Source organism: Solanum pennellii, chromosome 10, assembly GCF_001406875.1.
Source record: "Solanum pennellii chromosome 10, SPENNV200".
Classification (NCBI taxonomy): domain Eukaryota; kingdom Viridiplantae; phylum Streptophyta; class Magnoliopsida; order Solanales; family Solanaceae; genus Solanum; species Solanum pennellii.
Window position 1 is genome coordinate 48,861,860 of NC_028646.1, and position 21,372 is coordinate 48,883,231.

Below are 21,372 nucleotides of genomic sequence, written 5' to 3' on the forward strand. Positions count from 1 at the left end.
AAGTTTTAGGTCTTTGAATGGATGTCCATTCAAATTTTTTATAATTCGTCTCATCATTATTGACCCAGGATGTCCGAGACGATCATGCCAAAGTACAAATGTATTGGAATCAGTAAAATTCTTATTTACTATAAAATGTGCCTCAATTGAACTAATTTTTGTCCAATACAAGCCAGAAGATAAAGCCGGAAACTTTTCTATAACACATGTCTGCCCAGAGACATTCTTGGTGATACCAAGATATTCAAGATTTATTGCATCCATTGATTGGATATGATAACCATTTTCACGGATATCTTTAAAACTCAACAAGTTTCTCTTAGATTTTGGAGAAAACATAGCATTATTAATGATGAGTTTGGTTCCCTTGGGCAAAATTACAATGGTTCTTCCAAAACCCTCAATCATATTAGTACTACCAAAAATTGTAGTAACATTTATTTTGCCCATACTTAAATGAGAAAAATATTTCTTATTTTTGAATATCGTATGTGTTGTACCAGAATCAATCAAACAAATATCTTCATATTTCGATAATATATTCTTAGAATTATCCATATCTTCACATGAAATGACATACACAAAATAAATATATATTGAATATTAATGTTGTCAAAAAGGCACAATATATCCAAAGGAATATAAATTAATAATTAAATATTAGAAATTGAGCCTTAATTTATTGTTTCCTCTAAGTCAAAAACGAGTTGTTAGGAAAATTAAAAAAAATATTATTTAATCCTAGTTAATAACAGACTGCATGTTTTTAACATTAGATCAAATTAAAGACCTAATATAATATAAACACACGATCAATCCTAGTTAATATCAGAATTTATGTTTTTAACATTAGATCATGTTAAAGACCTAATATAATACAAACACGTGATAAAGTTTAGTATTTGACTAACTCTATCATATTAGAATCATATAAATAAATCAATGAAAATATATATTATTTAATTAAGAATTAAGGAACAAGCTAATGAACTATAAAAATATGACTAAACTAATTTAAAATACTAATACTCATGCAAACAACTATAATTACATGAAATTTATCAATAAATACTACCAAAAAAATATCACTCTTCCATGTTCACAGAACCATCACCAATTAAGTGATCTATCTTTTCTTCAGGATGTGCGAAGAAATCTGCTACATCCAAGTGTGTGATGTCAATTTGATTTTCAGAGATAACATTTGCCTCAGGATTTTTCTCTTTTGTCTTTAGTGATTCTTGATAAAGCTCAACCAAGTGTTTGGAGTACGACAATCACGTGCATAATGACCTTTTCCACCACATAGAAAACAACCTTCCCTAGTTGCTTCACGTTTCTCATCCTTTTTTTTCCTTTTTATTTGATGAATGATTAATACCAAAAATAGAATTACTTTCTTGACCATAATCACGACCACGATCACGTCCACGTTCACGACCACGTTCATGATCACGATTAGGACCCTAGCATGGTGTGCGTGCGCCTCATTCACTTCAGGAAGTGGTTCAGATCCAGCAAGTCGATTCTCATGATTTTTCAATAATAAATCATTATTTTGCTCGGCCACAGGAAGATGAGAAATTAGTTCAGAATACTTTTTGAAACCTTTCTCTCGATATTGTTGCTGCAAGAGCACATTCGAGGCATGGAAAGTAGAGAACGTCTTTTCCATCATATCAATCTCACTAACTGTTTCTCCACATAATTTCAATTGAGAATTGATTCTGAATATGGCAGAATTGTATTCATGTATAGACTTAAAGTCTTGTAGCCTTAGATGCATCCAATCATATCGTGCCTTTGGATGTATGACCATCTTCAAGTGGTCAAATCTTTCTTTTAGGTTTTTCCACAAAACAAGTGGATCCTTAACTGTCAGATATTCAATTTTCAGAATCTCGTCAAGATGATGACGCAAGAATATCATTGCTCGTGCACAGTTTTGATTTGATGCCTTATTTTCTTCTTTTCTGGTGTCTCGAAGACCCATTGCATCAAGGTGGATTTCAGCATCCAACACCCATGAGAGGTAGTTCCTGCTCGAACATTGAAGGGCAATGAACTCTAGTTTTGTAAGATTGACCATTAAAATTAAAAACAAAAGAATAAATAATACCTTTATTAATTCTTCAAATCTAACCTTCACTTTTGAGAAATTAGAGTCTCATGTTGATAACGTGTCATAATACTATAGAATAAGAAGAAGAAACTAGAGAGAAAAGAAGAGAAGACTTGTTATTTCTCTTGATGAATCAATTTACAATGAAGAGGGGCACTCTATTTATAGGAGAAATCTAACTTGGTCCCCAAGTAAGAATCTTAACCATATCCTAAAAAGGACTCCACATGATAGACATTCACTATAATACAAATACTTTATAACAAAAAGATCATTTTTTCAAATAAACTAAAAAAGAAAAGAGGTCTTTCTATATCACATAAATTGATATGGAAAAATACTTTATTTTTTAGCAAAACACTAAACAGAGTGTTTAGTGTTTATTATTGTATATATTCAGTTGCATGTCTAAGAATGTGATTAACATATTGTCCAACTATGGTTGTTTTTGCCTCTTTATCTTCTCTCAAATACTTCCTTCTTATCCCTTTAGTCACTTCACTCTCCTTCAATTTTGATACTTTTACACCCAATGATCATAATGTTACCTATTAGAGAGATGCTTCTCCAGAAAATGGTGCAATTCTAATCACCAAAAACCTCCTCAATCATGATATTAATGCTAGTATTGGTCGAGCTATATATTCAAAACCAGTCCATCTCTGGGACAAGGCCTCCCAAAATCTCACTGATTTCACTACACATTTATCCTTTAGCATTAATTCACAGGGAGCAACTAAATATGGTGATGGTTTTGCCTTCTTCCTCGCCCCTGCAGGTTCAACCATTCCTTATAATACAACAAGAGGTGGAAGTCTTGGCCTTACAAGTAATAATGAACGACTAAATTCATCGAGTAATCATTTTGTTGCGGTAGAGTTTGATACCTATCAGAACCCGTATGACCCAAAGGGTGATCATGTAGGTATCGATATCAACCCAATGCAATCTCTTGTTAATGTGACTTGGTTTAGTAGCATTACGAATGGTACGAAAACTGATGACTGGATTAACTATAATTCTATATCGAAAAATCTTACTGTTGTCTTCACTGGTTTTCAACCACAAGAGAATAATATCAGTCACTGTCCTGCAGAATCATTCTTACAATCTTGACCTGAGGGAATATTTGCCAGAATGGGTCACTTTTGGCTTCACTGCTGGAGCAGGAAGGAGATTTGCATTTCAAAGAATCTATTCTTGGAATTTTACTTCTTCTTTAGATAATATGACAGATACAGGGATAACCTTATCAAACACCAAGCCAGAGGATGCACCAACAAAAACTAAGTTAGGACTTGTAGTTGGATTGATTTGTGGTGGTTGTGTTTTGGTTGCAGTATGTACTTTGGTGTTATTTGCTTTGTGGAGAAAGAGTAAGGTCAGAGAAAATGACTATGTCCTTGATGGTTCCATGACTAATGAATTTCAAAAAAGTGCAGGACCAAAGAAGTTCTTGTACAGTGAGTTGGTTAGATGTGCAAATAACTTTTGACAGGAAGAGATGCTTGGGCGGGGTGGATTCGGAGGTGTTCATAAAGGATATCTCAGTGAATCCAACTCTTATATTGCTGTTAAGAGGGTTACAAGGGATTCAAAGCAAGGAATAAAAGAGTATGTATCAGAAGTCAGGATCATCAGCCGGCTAAGACAATAAACATTTGGTGCAACTCATTGGTTGGTGCCATGAGAAAAGAGAACTTCTACTTGTCTATGAGTTTATGCCTAATAGAAGCTTAGATACCCATATTTTCAGTGGAAAAAGTCATTTGGCATGGCCAATAAGATTCAAGATTGCTCAAGGCTTGGCCTCAGCGTTGCTATATCTACATGAAGAATGGGAACAATGTGTGGTGAATAGGGATATAAAGTCTAGCAATATTATGTTGGATTCTAATTACAATGCCAAGCTTGGGGATTTTGGGTTAGCTAGGCCAGTGGACCATGGTAAGGGATCCGAAACAACAGTTTTAGCAGGCACAATGGGTTACATGGCTCCTGAATGTGTCACCACTGGAAAAGCTAACAAGGAAACAGACGTCTATAGCTTTGGTATTGTCGTGTTAGAAATAGGTTGTGGAAGGAACCTATTGATCCTAAAGCAGAGGAGCATCGAGTAAACATTGTCGATTGGGTTTGGAGACTTTATGGGATGACAAAATCTTCTTGAAGCAGCTGATCTGAAACTATCATCAGAGTTCAATGAAGAGGAGATGGAGCATTTGCTAATTGTTGGCTTATTGTGTGCTCATCCAGATAATAATTGCAGGCCTTCTATTAGGTAAGCAGTTCAAGTGCTTAATTTTGAAGCTCCATTACCCACCCTCCCTCGGAACATGCCTGTGCCCACATATTGCAGCTTCTCACGCCATCTTCCAACTATTTCAGTTTCATCAAAACATGAAACCAACGGTACAGAAACCGCCCTTGCCCAAATCCAGCATTCAGTAAACAAAAACAATAGTCATTCTTCAATAAACAGAACATCTTCATCTTCAACATCAGTTTTGTATCCAAGTTAATGTTGCGCTGTTATAACCTTGAATTTTGTCTTCCGTTAGCAGTGTCCATCTTTTCCTTTCTTACTTTTGGTTGTTTCTCTTCTAATGAAGAGGATTGGATGGATTACATTTTCTGTAATTTTAACTGTTCTATTAAACATTAATAATGCTATGCTTTCAAGAACATGTCTCAAGAATTACTCAATTCCAAATTCAATCTGGATTAGAAGGCAAATTCATTAATGCTTAGGGCATGTGAATATTCTTTATCAAAATGTTGGTAGACATGATCAGTTGCTTTATTTCAGTCTGGACAGGACAAGAAGTTTGATTTGTCAACTTGTCTCGTGCAACATTTATTTCCTTGCAAAGTAGATTAAATGATACTAAGTACATTCAAAAAGTGGAATTCTGTAACTATAATTAGAATCTGAAAACTCTAATCAGAGAAAAGAACAGGTTATTATCAAGTTTAATATTTGGCTACCTTCTGATAAAGTTGTGCAGATGTTCAGAAAGATATATACATGACCGTAAAGAGTATTTGTCTCTTCATATCTTTAGTACCTATGTTCTGAGAATGGGGTAAAAGTTTGGACCCAACATAACCACTTTCCCGAAATGTTTCCTCCCATTAAGATGTGCAGCCATATCAATCTCACCTGAGCATCTAATGTTACAACAACCACACCATAGCCTAGAATTGTGTGTAGCACCATCGGAATTCATCACTTAGCTTGTTTCATTTTTTCATGTGGTCCAGTAGCTTTTCATACTAGTTCAACCTTTTCTTTAGGTTTTTCATTAGGACCGTGTTTTTCTTGTACTGGAAATATAATGTTGTTTCCTTGACCTGCATGCCAGTAGTATTCTTCGCGATCCAAATTAGATTTCCCTTCAGGCGTTTGACCTGCAGTCATCGATCACACCTAACAGCTAGGTTAAGATTTTCATCTATGGTTTGCTTGACAAATTGCATCCATAACAATACTTTTGAACACGCAATATTCCATAAAAGTAAATATGGAAATTATTTTGGGCTCAGCTGCTTCATGTTTTTCCATCTGTTCCATAGATTTGGTGTCTTCACAAACAGGAAAACCCTCTTCGCGCACTATCTGTCTAGGAGCACTATGCTGTTATAGGATATATGTAAGGAATGTTAGCAAGTGAAGATGAAATGATTTTCATTAACCGCCAAAAGGGATAAGAATGGGGTTTAATCTTAATTAAGGAAAATTCATAATTTTATAAGACAAGTTATAGCTGCATAGTTTACGGGTTGGAACTTGGAAGGTACACTACATCTACTCATAGGAAGCATTTCAAAAATTTGCTGAGGATTAGAAAATCTCATAAGTCAGTGCATTATGTAGTAATTACATTATGCAAGACATCCAATTAGTACTCGAGTGATAATAGTTTTCAGATTTATTATGAAGTAAAAAGGCCAAAAGCAGCAGCATAAGAAGTTAACGACTATTTCATACATTATAGGGAATCAAAAACAACAGAATCTGACTGGTTTCGGTTTCTCATCAAGAGGCTTAATAGAAAGGATACCTGGCTGGGGATGAGCATTCCTGCTTAACCACAAGTGTCAGTAGCCTGGATCCGTTCTGTCTCGGACTGCAAACAGGAGATAATGATAGCTAAACTGATAATTGTTGTTCATCTTGTATTCCTAACATACATAGAGCAAAACTTTGAAGAACTTTGTATGCAAACAAAGTTTAAGAACATTTTTACAACTAGAAATTAAAACTAGTAGCGAAACTAGAATCAGAAACAAATTAGAAAAAATATACAAAATATTTTTCTTAAATAAGAATTGTTGTTAATATGTGTCTAAAGAATCTTATTGGTTCCAATAAACTTTGCAGAAACACAAAGTTATCAAAGTTTAATGAACCAGTGAATAACAAAAGAATAGAAGAAATGAAATTAATTCACAAATCTAAAATTTGTAACACATACCATAATCTGGAAAAATAGAAAGAAGATCAAGCCCACTGAATGCACAGTGTCCCCTTAAGTAAATTATTCCCTCTAGTATCCGAGGTTTGATTTGGAATATGTCATCCAAGGGTAGAATGATCTCAATCACCAGTGTATTGATACCCAAAACGCTGGTATCAGCGAGCCACTCAACGACAGTAAAGTACACTTAGAATACTAGATTTTAGTAGTAGAAAAAGAAGTCCATAAATTCTATTTATGAAATGAGAGGAAATCCCTCAATTTATAGAAAACAAAGGGTGGTGCGAAAAGATTCTTATTGTGCCTTATCGGAAAGGTCACAAACCTTTGGAAAAGTCACAATCTTTTGAAAAGGTCGTCACTTTTCATAAAAGTCACAACTTTCCATAAAAGTCACAACTTCTCATAAAAGTCACAACTTTTCATAAAAGTAACAACTTTGCATAAAAGTCACAACTCTTCATAAAAGCCGCAACTCTTTATTTTCCATTCACACCTTTTTAAATCCAACAATCTCCCGCATGAATGGGGAATGACTCCAAGAGAAAGAAACAGACAAGTATGTGTACTTTACAAGCAAGAATTAATTGCATCTGGATAAGTAGGTTCCCCTTGGACTTTCCGTGGTGAACATATGTCAGATATACTCGATCAATCGGTAGATGCGATATCTTTGAACCGTCGAGCTTTGGTGTATACCTAGACAACCATATGTCACAAAATTAAAACTTTACCGTTTATGGTTCTTAAGGTTGTGTTCGTTTTAGCCATGAACACCTCCTGGTTTCATGAGTATATAGAGAGATGGGCTTTTGACAATCAACTTCTTTGAAGTGACTTACACTTCACACTCATATAAATGATTCCTAACCGTGTTATCGCGTAGATACACTATTTGGTCAACTCTGTCAAACTTAGCAAATCATTAAGCTTTATTAACTCATTAACAAGTCTTAATGTTGTATTCTTGTCCCTGAGCATTGTCTTCATCATGAGAATGAATTGAGTTTGTTGACAATGCTGAACCGTCATTCATAACTTTATTTTTCTCTTTGAATCTAACTCTTGGGATCTCCAGTCTGCAAGATAGAGTTACCGCCATGATGACTTGTACTAAGCCGTAAATACATTCCCTTAGATGATCTTTCAACTTTCTCTCTAGTTAGGCCTTTTTTTGTAACTGGATCTGACACATTATTCTTTGACTTTACGTAGCCAATTCTGATACTTCCACTAGAGACTACTTTTCTAACGATTCATGTCTATGTCATATATGACGAGACTTTCCGTTATCCGTCATGCTCCATGCCTTACCTATTGCATCTTGACTATCAAAGTGTATTTATACTAATGCCAATGGTATGGGCCAAAAAAATACCTATCAAGAATTCCGGAGTCCTTCAACTTATTCACCGACCTTATCTAGAGCACCTAGCTCAGAGATCATTGTAGAGTTAGTGATACATGCCTCTTTTGAAATATTTTCAAGAGATCGCTCCTCTACCAAGAGTAAATATATATGCACTCGTGGATTTTAATTCATTTGTCTGGTGATCAAATTTGCATCATTATACCCTTTCAATATTGTTGGATATTGTTATAATGCAAGTCATAGTTTTAAGTACTTTAAATATTCCAAAACACTATTTATTGTCATCCAATGAGTTTGATTGGGATCACTTGTAAATCGAATCAGTTTATTAATAGCAAATGCTATATCTGATCGTGCACACTTCATGATATACATCATACTTTCCAATACTCTAGCACAGTCCAATTGTGAGTCACTTTTGCTTTCACTCTTTTGAAATGCAAAGTTCACATTTATTGGAGACTTGACAATATTGACATCCAACTATTTGAACTAGTCAAGTATCTTTTCAATGCAATGAGACTGTGAAAATGCTAAATATTATGGAGTTCTATGAATTCTTATATCTATGATCGCATTAGCAACTCCAATATTTTCATTCGAAACTTGTTTTATAGCATAGTGTCTCTGTTGATGATCTACATATCACCAATATACAAACAAACAATGACCTTATGATTTTAATGTGAACTTATTTATCACTTCCATCATACTTAAATTCATTTGCCAACATGGTTTGGTCAAACTTCTTATGTCTTTGTTTGGGTGCTTGTTTTAGTCTATAATGTGACTTAACAAGTTCACACACTTTCTTTTATTTACTAGGAACCACAAAACCCTCGGGTTATTCCATGTAAATTTCTTCTTCCAATTCTACATTTAAGAAAGTTATTTTCACATTCATTTTGATGAATTTGAAGGGCATATACCACGACTAATAACTTTAGCATCCGAATGGATGTAATTCTAATTACTAATGAGTATATATATCGCCAAGATCAAAACCTTGTTTTTGTCTAAAGCCTTTGACACAAAGTCTTGCTTTATATTTTTCAACAATTCCATCAACAGTTATTTTCCTTCTAAAGATTCACTTTGAACCCAAAGGTTTATTTTCTGGAAGAAGATCAATTAACTTCCAATATGGTTGCTCAAGATTGCATCAATCCCACTATTGAGACCATCTTTCCAAAGGATGAGTCTACAGAAAACACAGGAAATGTTACGAAATGATATTCGAAGGAAGTAAATGTCCTTTGACATAGGACATTTACTAAGCCTTTGAATCTCTTTATTAAGTACATTATCTTTTTTTCCTTTCCTAGGCCTTTTAGACCCTTCTCTAGACTACTTAAGTCTAATTTTACAGTCCACAGTCATAGGTCCTATTTTAAATTTGTAGGAATAGAAACTTGAACTATGGCTAGACCAATCCCACACTTTGAAATATTTCAAGTTGGATTTCCTTCCTTTCCATTTCTCATATGGAAAAGACTGTATCCTGAACAAACAAAATCGCTTTCTTTCTAAAAGACAAAAATTTCTGTTGTTCCTTTTTGTAGTAAGGATAGTTCCTCCACACAAGTTTTGTGGTAAACCCGAACTTATAAATAATGCATCCATTATTTTTTTCAACGTTCGATTTTTCATTAGAATTGAGGTGAATAGGGCAGTAGTTTGATATTTAATTCCACTTAACAAACATATTTCTGCACAAGGAGATTTATACTCTCCGTTCTTATCACTTCTTATCTTTTTCTACACTGATTTTCAACTTCAATATTACATTATCTAGACTTTTCTATTGTTTTACCCTTACCATTCAGCAAATAGACATAGTCATGCAATTGTCAATAAAAATTACGAGATATTTTTTTTTTCACATGAGATTGTAACAACCTGTTTAGTAGGTTCGAGCAGCAAAATTATTTTTGATAAAAACTGACTAGGTCGACGGACCACGCGACGGACCGTCCTGGTCACGACGGCCCGTGATGGACTCCGTCGTCCCATACTTGTGTAGTTTCTTCTGCTGCTCTTCTCATTACCCTCGACGACAAGTAGGACGAACCGTCATACGCACGACGGACCGTCGAGGGCCTTCGTTCCAAAACACTTCAACTCTGGGAATCGGGGTACTGGAGTTACTTCTCTGAACTTCAGGACGGACCTGCAGGACGAACCGTCACGGATACGACGGACCGTCACAGGGTCTTCGTTCCAAAACACTTCAATTTTTGGAGTCTGGGTACCGGAATCGACTCTCTGAACTTCACGACGGACTTGCAGCACGGACCGTCGCAGATACGACGGACCGTCACAAGCTGCGTAACCCCGACTTGGTCAGACTTCCGCTAAATTTTTTTAAAGGGGTGTTTTGGACTATTCATAATTATTAATATGAAATTAGTGGGGTAATTTTTATAATTGAGTTAGTTGGGGGTTAAAGGAGATAACTTTAAAATAAATAGTGGGTTACTTTTATCATCTTTTATAATTGATTATATGATAATTAGGGTAAAAAGAATCGGTAAAAAGAAAAGTAAAAAAGAGGAGGAGGACGTGAAACGAACGAAGGGAGCGAGGTATTGAGGAAAGCAAAGGCATTGGAGAGGTAGCTTGCTTGATTTCGATTCTCCGGTGGAGGTAGGTTATGGTTTAATTCTATCTAATAGATAAACTCTAAATAGCGATTGATATGTATTGAATGATATTGTAAAGTCTCCTATGTACTTGATTGTGTGGTTTGTGGTTGGCCATAAAATTATGAGAATGTTGAAATTCTAATCTTGAACCATCTCTATCGAAGTAATGCCTTGAATAAAGGAGGGTCGAGGAAATATTACTAAATAATGAAAAAGTGGTGGTATTAAGTGATAATTAATGGTAATTTTGGATCGGAGTGTCACGTTCCGACACGGATTATTGGATCGGAGTGTCACGTTCCGACACGGTATTATTGGATCGGAGTGTCACGTTCCGACACGGATTATTGGATCGGAGTGTCACGTTCCGACACGGTATTATTGGATCGGAGTGTCACGTTCCGACACAGTATTAGGGGATCGGAGTGTCACGTTCCGACACACTAACATTAAAGGCAAGAAATCTTGAATTAACTTAATATACTCGAACTCAAAGAACCTAGTTCCCAAACGAGTATAATGTAGAGGCATGAGTCCTCATGGGTGTGCTTGATGTTGTGATTGATGGTGTACCCATTATGGTGTTGTTGTCTATGGTTCACGTGCTTGTTGTTTGCCAACTGTTAAGTATTGTAGTTGGTTTTATACTATTGTTTAATATATATTGGTTTCTATTTTGAGTTGGCCGATGATACCTACTCAGTACGTGTTCCTTGTACTGACCCCTACTTGTATTTTCTTCTTGTTGTTTTGTGGAGTGCAGCAAGTGCACCATCGACTTCGACTCGTCCTCAACTCTAGCCAGTCTTCAGCACATCAGATTTCAGGGTGAGCTATTATTCCTAGCTCGGGCTAGATTCTCTTCTTCACGTCTTGATGTCTTTGAAGTTCGGACATGGACCATCTTTTTACTTATTTTAGTTTCATAAATACTCTTAGACTTAGTAATTTGAGGATAGATGTTCTTGATGTGATGACTTCCAGATTTTGGGGATGATAAGTATTATACTTTAGAAGTTTATTTAATTGATTATGTTAATAAGTTTTGGATCTTCCGCATTATATTTTACTATTCAAAATTGATATACTGGTAAATGTTGGGGTTTAGATTGTTGGTTCGCTCACCTAGTAGGATAAGTGTGGGTGCCACTCGCGGCTCGTTTTGGGTCGTGACAGAGATGGTCTTAACTTCATATCACAAATGTCAGTGTAAATTAATTCTAAGGGATTTGAATTCCTTTCAATAGATTTATAAGAATGCTCAACATACTTAGATTCCACAAAAAACTTGACATTTTTATTTATTGCACTCAAAGTTAGACAAAACTTCTAAGTTGATCAGTTTTCTTTACAAGGTCTTGTAATTGACATGCCCCAAGTGTTCATGTCACAAACATTGACTTAAGCAAGTAAGAACAAATAAAAACATTGAGTTCGAAAAGCTCTTCGCGAGATAGTTTTTTCCTCATTAATATTTTGTTCATATTTCTTACAATTTTGTGTGATACAAGCATTGTTTAGAGTCATCATCTTGTCAAATGTCCTTTTCAAAAGGAACTTTCCATAACTTTTCATTTGATTGTTATAGAACTATCCATGAATCAAGTTTCATCGGGTCCAATAAAGGTAATATAGTCCAAATGTTTCTTTTATAAAAATATAACAAATGACTATTAACCAATATTTATGTCTATGCAAATATTTTTATTATAATAGACATATCTTTTCATGAAAAATCACAACATATTAAGTGACACTTTTTCATAAAAGAATACAATTATTTTGAACAAGTATAGTCACACTATATACTAGTAATAGAGAAACTCAACAACCACAATACCAAATATACTCCAAGAATTTTGTGGGTCTAACATAATACAAAAGTATCATTGGATTTTATATATTTTGATCCAAAGTTAAGTTAGACACCAAGTCTAATTATAAGCAAAGAACCCCCAAATTTTAAATGTGATCTCAAAAATATTTTCAAGTATTTGAAAATAATTTTTCCACATACTTTTCTAGACTTCCAAAATGTCATTGACAATGTCAAACCTCTTTTGGAAATATTATTCTACAAAAGAATTATACTCCTTCAATTATCTTTGACAATGTTTACACAACGTCAAAGTTCATTCCATAGAGGCATAAAATCACAAACTCTAAGTCTATGTTTTCTCTATCACAAATAGACATATCACTTAGTATTCTAAATACTAACAATAAGGACAAAAAGAAAATTGTACAATTTATTTCTATATAACATTGAAGTTTATAGAAAATCAAAAGTACAACTAGACTTATAATGTGAAGTTCTCATATTCTTCTAACCAATTGCATAGTCCAATTTATCTAGAGTAGAAAATCACAAAAGTTTTTAGTCTACAAAAATCAGACACTAACATTTCACATAGAGTACAAAACTACAAAAGTCTTTTTTACTTATCCAAACAGAATAAAACATATTCTTAGACCATCACATAGAAATGTTTTTCTTTTCAAATAGTCTTCGAACTATAACATTTTAACATACTATTTATCAAACAAAAATATGCATATCTCATTCTGCAAACTAATAAATTTTAAAGATACGATGTGCATAACTTTTCAGAATATACACATGATAAATATAAATATTGTTAACCTTTAGAAAATATTTTCCTCCTTAGATAGACAATAAGAAGGTTACCGGGTGTAATCTTTAATCGGAATACCACCTATTTTTTCTGGTGCATTCTCACTTCGACCTTGCTAAACAAAACAACAAATCATTGAGAATTAATGCATTTATCTTCTATTTCCTCGATCAAATTCTCTCAATCAGTAGAATACAAGAAATGCTAACAGTATAATAATTTCCTTAAGATTGTTGTCATCTTGTATTACTAACATACTTAGAGCAAAACTTTGAAGAACTTTGTATGACAACAAAGTTTAAGAACATTTTCACAACTAGAAATTAAAACTAGTAGGGAAACTAGAATTAGAAATAGATTAGAAAAAATATACAAAATATTTTTCCTAAAGAAGAATTGTTGTTAATATGTATCTAAAGAATCTTATTGGTTTCAACAAACTTTGCAGAAACACAAAGTTACCAAAGTTTAATGAACCAGTGAAGAACAAAAGAATAGAAGAAATGAAATTAATTTACAAATCTAAAATTAGTAGCACATACCATAATCTGGAAAATGGAAAGAAGATCAAACAACTGAATGCACAGTGTCCCCTTAAGGAAATTATTCCCCTCTAGTATCCGATGTTTGATTTGGAATATGTCCTCCCAGGGTAGAATGATCTCAATCACCAGTGTATTGGAACCCGAAACGCTGGTGTCAGCGAACCACTCAACGGAAGTAAAGTACACTTAGAATACTAGATTTTAGTAGTAGAAGAAGAAGTCCATAAATTCTATTTATAAAATGAGAGGAAATCCCTCAATTTATAGAAAACAAAGGATAGTGCGAAAAGGTTCTTATTGTGCCTTATCGGAAAGGTCACAAACCTTTGGAAAAGTCACAATCTTTTGGAAAGGTTGTCACCTTTCATAGAAGTCACAACTTTCCATTGAAGTCAAAACTTCTCATATAAAAATTACAACTATTTATAAAAGTACCAACTTTTCATAAAAGTAACAACTTTTCATAAAAGTTGCAACTCTTCATTTTCCATTCACACCTTTTAAAACCCAACAAAATAAAATAGTGTTCGGAAGAATCAATTCAATAAAAGTTGGCTACTCTACTATACCTTGTTTGTAATAAGTTTCTCCTGAGCATCAGATCCATTCTCTTCAAGGTACCTCTGTGCCACAGGCCAAGTGCTCCATCCCGTTAAGAATTTTGAACAGCAATATCAGCATTCTTCTGTTGCTTTTGATTTTCTTGCTGATTAACACCTTTTAGGAGGACTGTTTCTTCCAATTTTTCATTATTGATGTGCTCTGATTGTGCTGCGGCTACATGTTTTGCTGATTAAGCTTGATTGTCTGCTTTGTTGGAACCTCCATTTCCTTGACCTGCATTCCTACAGTTTTCTTCTCACTCCAAATTAGATTTTGTTGGGTATGTAGCAAGAATTGATGGAAAATAGAGGGAAGGAGAGGAATTTGAAATGTTGAGAACTTGAAGAGTTGGGAACTTGAAAAGTCCTCTTATGCTTTAATGAAAAGACATTTGTCCCTCATCGGTGATGGAAAGAAAAATAGGAGAGTTTAAATATAGAAACACTCCTATCAATTGTTAAAAGGGTTTGAAAGAGGGACCCCCCTGGCGCCGTCGCCGTCGTCGTCGCTTACTCGTCTCGGCTTCGGCTACGTCTACGATTTTGACTTTGGCAAATGATCGATCGAGAGATTATTTTTTGGAAAAAGTTTATTTTAATTATTTATTTAATTAATTAAATGACCAAAAATGTTTTCAATTAATTAGTTGATAACAGAAGTTGACCGAAATGTTTCAACTTTTTAGTTGACCAACCCGACCCGACTTGGATTCACGCGCAATCCATTTTATTTGTATTTCCCATTTTATTTAAATTTCCCCCCATGACTGTTCTGAAAGGTTGCAACTTTAAGGAACAATCAGTATTATTTGAAAGGTTGTAAACATTTATTAATGGTCGTGTGAATTCTGAAACGGTTGCAACCTTTCAGAACAAAGCAGATTGTCTTGCCTAAAAATGCCACTCATTCTTCAGAATATTTTCAAAAAAATTCTGATCTTCTTCTTCTGCACACATTTTTCTTCGTGTACTTTCCTGTTGTGGATTGATTCGCTGACAGTAGGTTTTTGGTATCAATACTCTACTGATTAAGATTATTTTACCCTGGGAGGTTATATTCCAAATCAAACCTCGGATACTAGAGGGGAATAATTTCCTTAAGGGGACACTGTGAGTTCAGTGGACTTGATCTTTTTTCGATTTAAAAGTTTTTTTTCAAATTCTGGTACGTTTTTACAGATTTTAGTTTTTGTAAATTAAATTTATGTTCATCTCTCTTACTGGTTGTATAAATTTCAGTTACTTTGTGTTTCTGAACAATTTAATAGAATCAGTAATTTCTGATTTTGATAACACAGATTGAAAACAATCTTAAGGAAATTTTTTTTTAAATCTATGTTACAGTGGCTGTTGCTACACCAACCCGGACTGTTGTACCACAAGCAGAGAAATCGGGTAAATTCATAGGTTTGAATTTCAAAGGATGGCAGAACGAATATTTTTCTGGCATATTACTCTTGGTCTGCAGAAATTTACAAGTGAAGATACTCCAGTTCCTGCTGATGATATGTCAGACAGAGAAAAATTCATGATTATTGAAGCATGAAAACAGGCAGACTTCCTATGTAAAGACTACATTTTCAGTGTTTTAGAGGATGACTTATATAATGTCTATAGTGCAATAACAACTTCAAAAGAGTTGTGGGATGCACTTGAGAAGAAATATAATACAGAAGATGTATGCTTGAAAAAGTTGTGGTCGTACAGTTTTTAGACTATAAAATGGTAGATAGTAAAACTTTTGGATCACAAGTGCAGAAACTTCAACTTATTCTCCATGATCTGATTGCAGAAGATATGGTAGTAAATGAAGCTTTTCAAGTAGCTACAATGATCGAAAAGTTGCCTCCTTCGTGGAACGATTTCAAGAGTTATCCAAAACACAAGCGTAAATAAATGAAGCTTGAAGATCTTGTGATTCGGCTCAAGATTGAGGAAGATAACAAAAATGCCAAAAAGAAGTCACGTAAGAGTTCAACAATCATTGGAGTTAATATTGTTGAAGAAGCTACTACCAAAGACAAAAGAGAAAGAAGTCCAACAGGCAGAAGTTAGAATAGGCCAAGAAGAAATTCAAAGGCAACTGTTACAATTGTGGCAAGGCTGGTCATAGGACTTCTGATTGTCGTGCTCCAAGAAAGGATAAAACAAAGAAAAAGACAAAAGTCAAGAAAACATCGTGGAGAAGATGGAAGATGCAGATGAATTGTGTACAATGATCTCGGAGTGTAACTTAGTTGGAAATCCCAAGGAGTGGTTTCTCGATTCAGGTGCCACTAGACATATTTGCTCTGCGAAAGAAGCCTTTGCAACGTGCACTCCTGCTGAGTACGATGAAGATTTATTCATGGGAAACACAGCAACAACAAGGATTGCAGGAATTGGGAAAGTAATGTTGAAAATGACATTCGGCAAGGTGTTGACTTAGAACAGTGTTCTGCATGTCCCTACTATTAGAAAGAATTTATTTTCTAATGCACTACTCGTTAAAAACGGGTTTAAGTGTGTCCTAGTTAGTGATAAAGTTGTAATATGTAAAATGAAATGTTCATAGGAAAGAGCTACCTCAATGAGGGTTTTTTCAAACTGAATGTAATGGTTGTTGACAGTATGAATAAAAATTCTGCTTCTGTTAACTTATTGGAGTTGAATGATTTATGCATGCCCGTTTGGGACATGTAAATTACAACGTCTTGCGAAAATTGGTTAATCTAGAAGTATTGCCTGATTTTAAATACGATATATCAAAATGCAAAATTTGTATGGAAAGTAAGTTTGTTAAACATCCTTACAAGTCTATTGAAAGAAATTCTTAAACTTTAGACTTAATTCACACATTATGCGATTTGAAGTCAACAGCATCTCGTGGAGGGAAAAAAGTATTTTATAACTTTTATTGGTAACTGCACTCGATTTTGTTATGTATATTTGCTTAATAGTAAGGATAAAGCAATTGATGCATTTAAGCAATACAAAAATGAAGTGGATAACCAATTGAATCTAAAGATAAAAATGATTCGGAGTGATAGGGGTGGAGAATATGAATCTCCTTTTGCAGAGATATGTTTGGAATATGGTATTATTCATCAAACTACTGCACCTTATACACCACAGTCAAATGGTTTGGCAGAACTGAAGAACAGAACATTAAAGGAAATGATGTATGCCTTAATGATCAATTCTGGTTCACCGCGAAACCTTTGGAGGAAAGTCATCCTTACAACTAATAAAATACTCAATATAGTATCCCATCGAAAAACACAATCAATTCCTTATGAGTTGTGGAAAGGAAGAAAACCCAACTTGAAATATTTCAAAGTGTGGGGGTGTTTAGCAATGGTAGAGGTTCCTTTACAGAAGAGGGTTAAAATTGGACCCAAAACAGTAGATTGTGTCTTTATTGGGTATGCTGTGAACAGTAAAGCCTGCCGATTTTTGGTTCACAAATTTGATAATCTTGAGATTCATGTTAATATCATAATTGAATCAGATAATGCAGAGTTTTTTGAAAACATTTATCCGTATAAAACTGAAAGTGAGTCAACAAGTGAAAGACCTAAACGACCACGAGAAGAATCAATGGAAAATATTCTAACTAGTGAGGAACCTAGGCGTAGTACTCGGCAACAAAAGTCTGCTTCTTTCGGACCAGCTTTTGTAGCACTATTGCTTGAAAATGAGCCTCAAACATTTAAAGCAGCTATGTCTTCATCTGAGTCAACTTATTGGAAAGAAGCAGTCAACAGTGAGATCGAATCAATTTTAAGCAATCACACTTGGGAATTGGCTGATCTTCCTCCAGGAAATAAACCTTTGGGTCAAAGTGGATCTTTAAAAGGAAAATGAAACCTGATGGGACTATTGACAAATATAAGTCTAGACTGGTATTCAAAGGGTATAGACAGAGGGAAGGTCTGGACTACTTTGACACATACTCTCCAGTAACAAGGATAACATCAATTAGGATGTTAATAGCACTAGCACCAGTGCATGATCTTAAAATTCACCAAATGTATGTAAAGACAGCCTTCTTAAATGGAGAGTTGAGGAAAAAATTTAAATGGAACAACCTGAAGGGTTTATAGTTCCTAGTAAAGAAAAGAAAGTGTGCAGACTTGTGAAGTCACTTTATGGACTCAAGCAAGCACCCAAACAATGGCATGCTAAATTTGATCAAACAATGCTGGCAAATGGATCCAAGATTAACGAATGTGATAAATGTGTTTACATTAAAAATGTTTTGAATCATGAAGTCATTGTTTGTTTGTATGTTGATGACATGTTAATGATGAGTAAAGAAATTGACGATATAAATGCTACTAAGCGCATGTTGTCCAGCAAGTTCGATATGAAAGACTTAGGAGTTGTTGATTTGATCTTAGGGGTCAGGATTATAAAACTCCCCATGGACTAGCATTATCTCAATCTCATTATATTGAAAGAGTATTGGATAAGTTCAAGTACTTGAATTTCAATGTTGTCAAAACTCCAATTGATTTAAGTTGTACATTTAAAAAGAATGAAGGTCAAAGTGACTCTCAATTGGAATATGCCAGAGTGTTGGGAAGTTTGATGTATATTATGAATTGCACGCAACCAGATATATCATGTGCTATTAGTAAACTGAGTCGGTACACTAGTAATGCGAATCAAACTCACTGGATGGCAATGAAACGTGTGCTGGGTTATCTAAAATATACACAACATAATGCTTTGCATTATAATAAATATCCTGCTGTGATTGAAGGATATAGTGATGCAATTTGGATCACCGTATCAAATAATGTAAAATCCACAAGTGGTTATGTGTTCATACTTGGTGGAGGAGTAGTCTCTTGGAAATCGTCCAAACAGACATGTATTGCTCGCTCCACAATGGAATCTGAATTCATTGCTTTGGATAAGGCTGGTGAAGAAGCTGAATGAATCCGGAATTTCCTAGAGGATATTCCATTCTGGCCCAAACCTGTTGGACCAATTTGCATACATTGCGATAGTCAAGCAGCAATAGGTAGGACAGGGAGAGCTATGTATAACGTAAAGTCTCTTCATATATGACGGAAACATAATAACGTAAGACAACTGCTCTCTAGTGGAATTATCACAATTGACTATGTAAAGTCAAGCGATAATGTGTCAGATCCACTAACGAAAGGCCTAGTGAGAGAGGCAGTTGAAAGATCATCTAAGGGAATGGGTTTACGGCTTAGGACAAGTCAGCATGACGGTAACTCTATCTAGCAGACTGGAGATCCCAAGAGCTCGATTCAAGGAGAAAAACAAAGTTGTGGTTGAGGTTCGACATTGCAATTAACTCAATCCATTGTCATGATGAAGACAATGTTCAGGAACAAGGTTAAGACTTTAAGGCTTGTTAATGAGGTAATAAAGCTTAAAGTTTTTAATGATTTGCTAAGTTTGGTAGATTTGACCAAATTGTGTATCTACGAGATGACACGACTGGAAATCACCTATGTGAGTGTGAAGTGGAAGCCGCTTCAAAGAGAATTTTATGTCAAAAGCCTATTCTCTATAGACTCATGAAACCAGGAGGTGTTCATGGTTGAAACGAACACAACCGTAAGAACCATAAATAGTAAAGGGTTGATTGTGTGACATATGATTGTCTAGGTATAAGCCAAAGCTCGACAGTTCAAAGATATCACATCTACCATTGACCGAGTATATCCGACATATGTTCACTACGGAAAGACCAAGGGGAAACCTACTTATCCTGATGCAATTAATCCTTTCCTGTAAAGTACACAATTATCCGTGCATTCCTATGTTATAACCATTCCCCATCAATTTGGGGGATTGTTAGGTATGTAGCAAGAATTGATGGGAAATAGAGGAAAGTAGAAGAATTTGAAAAGTTGAGAACTTGAAGAGTTGGGAACTTGAAAAATCCTCTTATGCTTTAATGAAAAGGCATTTGTCCCTCATCGGTGATGGAAAGAAAAATAAGAGAGTTTAAATACAGAAACACTCCTATTAATTGTTAAAAGGGTTGGAAAGAGGGAACCCCCTCGCGCTGTCGTCGTCGTCGCTCGCTCGTCTCGGCTATGACTATGACTTTGGCTACGGCTTTGGTTTTGGAAAATGATCGATCGAGAGATTATTTTTTGGACAAAGTTTGTTTTAATTATTTATAATTAATTAAATGGTCCAAAATGTTTTCAATTAATTAGTTGATAACAGAAGTTGACCAAAATGTTTCAACTTTTTAGTTGACTAACCCAACCCGACTCGGATCCGCGCGCGACCCATTTTATTTGAACTTTCTCATTTTATTTAAATTTCCCGCCATGACTGTTCTGAAAGGTTGCAACTTTTAGGAGCAGTCAGTACCATTTGAAAGGTTGCAAACTTTCATCAATGGTCGTGTGAATTCTGAAACGGTTGCAACCTTTCAGAACATATTCTTCTTGCCTATAATTACCACTCATTCTTTAGAATATTTTCGAAAAATTTTCTGATCTTCTTCTTCTTCTTCTTCTGCACACATTTTTCTTCGTGTACTTTCCTGTTGTGGATTGATTCGCCGACAGTAGAGTTTTTGGTATCAACACTCTGCTGATTAAGATCATTTTACCCTGGGAGGTTATATTCCAAATCAAACCTCGGATACTAGAGGGGAATACTTTCCTTAAGAGGACACTGTGAGTTCAGTGGACTTGATCTTTTTTCGATTTAAAAGGTTTTTTAAATTTCTGGTACGTTTTTATAGATTTTAGTTTTTGTAAATTAAATTTCTGTTCATCTCTCTTACTGGTTCTATAAATTTCAGTTACTTCGTGTTTCTGAACAATTTATTAGAATCAGTAATTCCTAATTTTAAAAACACAGATTGAAAACAGAGTTTTCCTCACACTTCTAACCTGCAGTTACATATTAATTAATTACTAGCATATGGATGGATTACTTTTCATTGATTAGGCTAGAATAAATGTGTTACTGACGTTTACA

The 21,372-nt window shown here is 34.7% G+C and overlaps 1 protein-coding gene and 1 pseudogene across 1 annotated transcript; one reads left to right on the forward strand and one right to left on the reverse strand.

Moving 5' to 3' along the window:
* Positions 1-1,085: 1,085 nt before the first annotated feature.
* LOC107001316 lies at positions 1,086-2,089 on the reverse strand. The gene is made up of 2 exons (XM_015199415.1): positions 1,397-2,089; positions 1,086-1,250 (listed from the first exon to the last, which is right to left on the reverse strand). The coding sequence occupies exons 1-2, from the start codon at positions 2,087-2,089 to the stop codon at positions 1,086-1,088; spliced, it is 858 nt and encodes a 285-aa protein (XP_015054901.1).
* Positions 2,090-2,560: 471 nt separating this feature from the next.
* LOC107001317 lies at positions 2,561-4,644 on the forward strand (annotated as a pseudogene).
* The last annotated feature ends 16,728 nt before the right edge of the window (positions 4,645-21,372 follow it).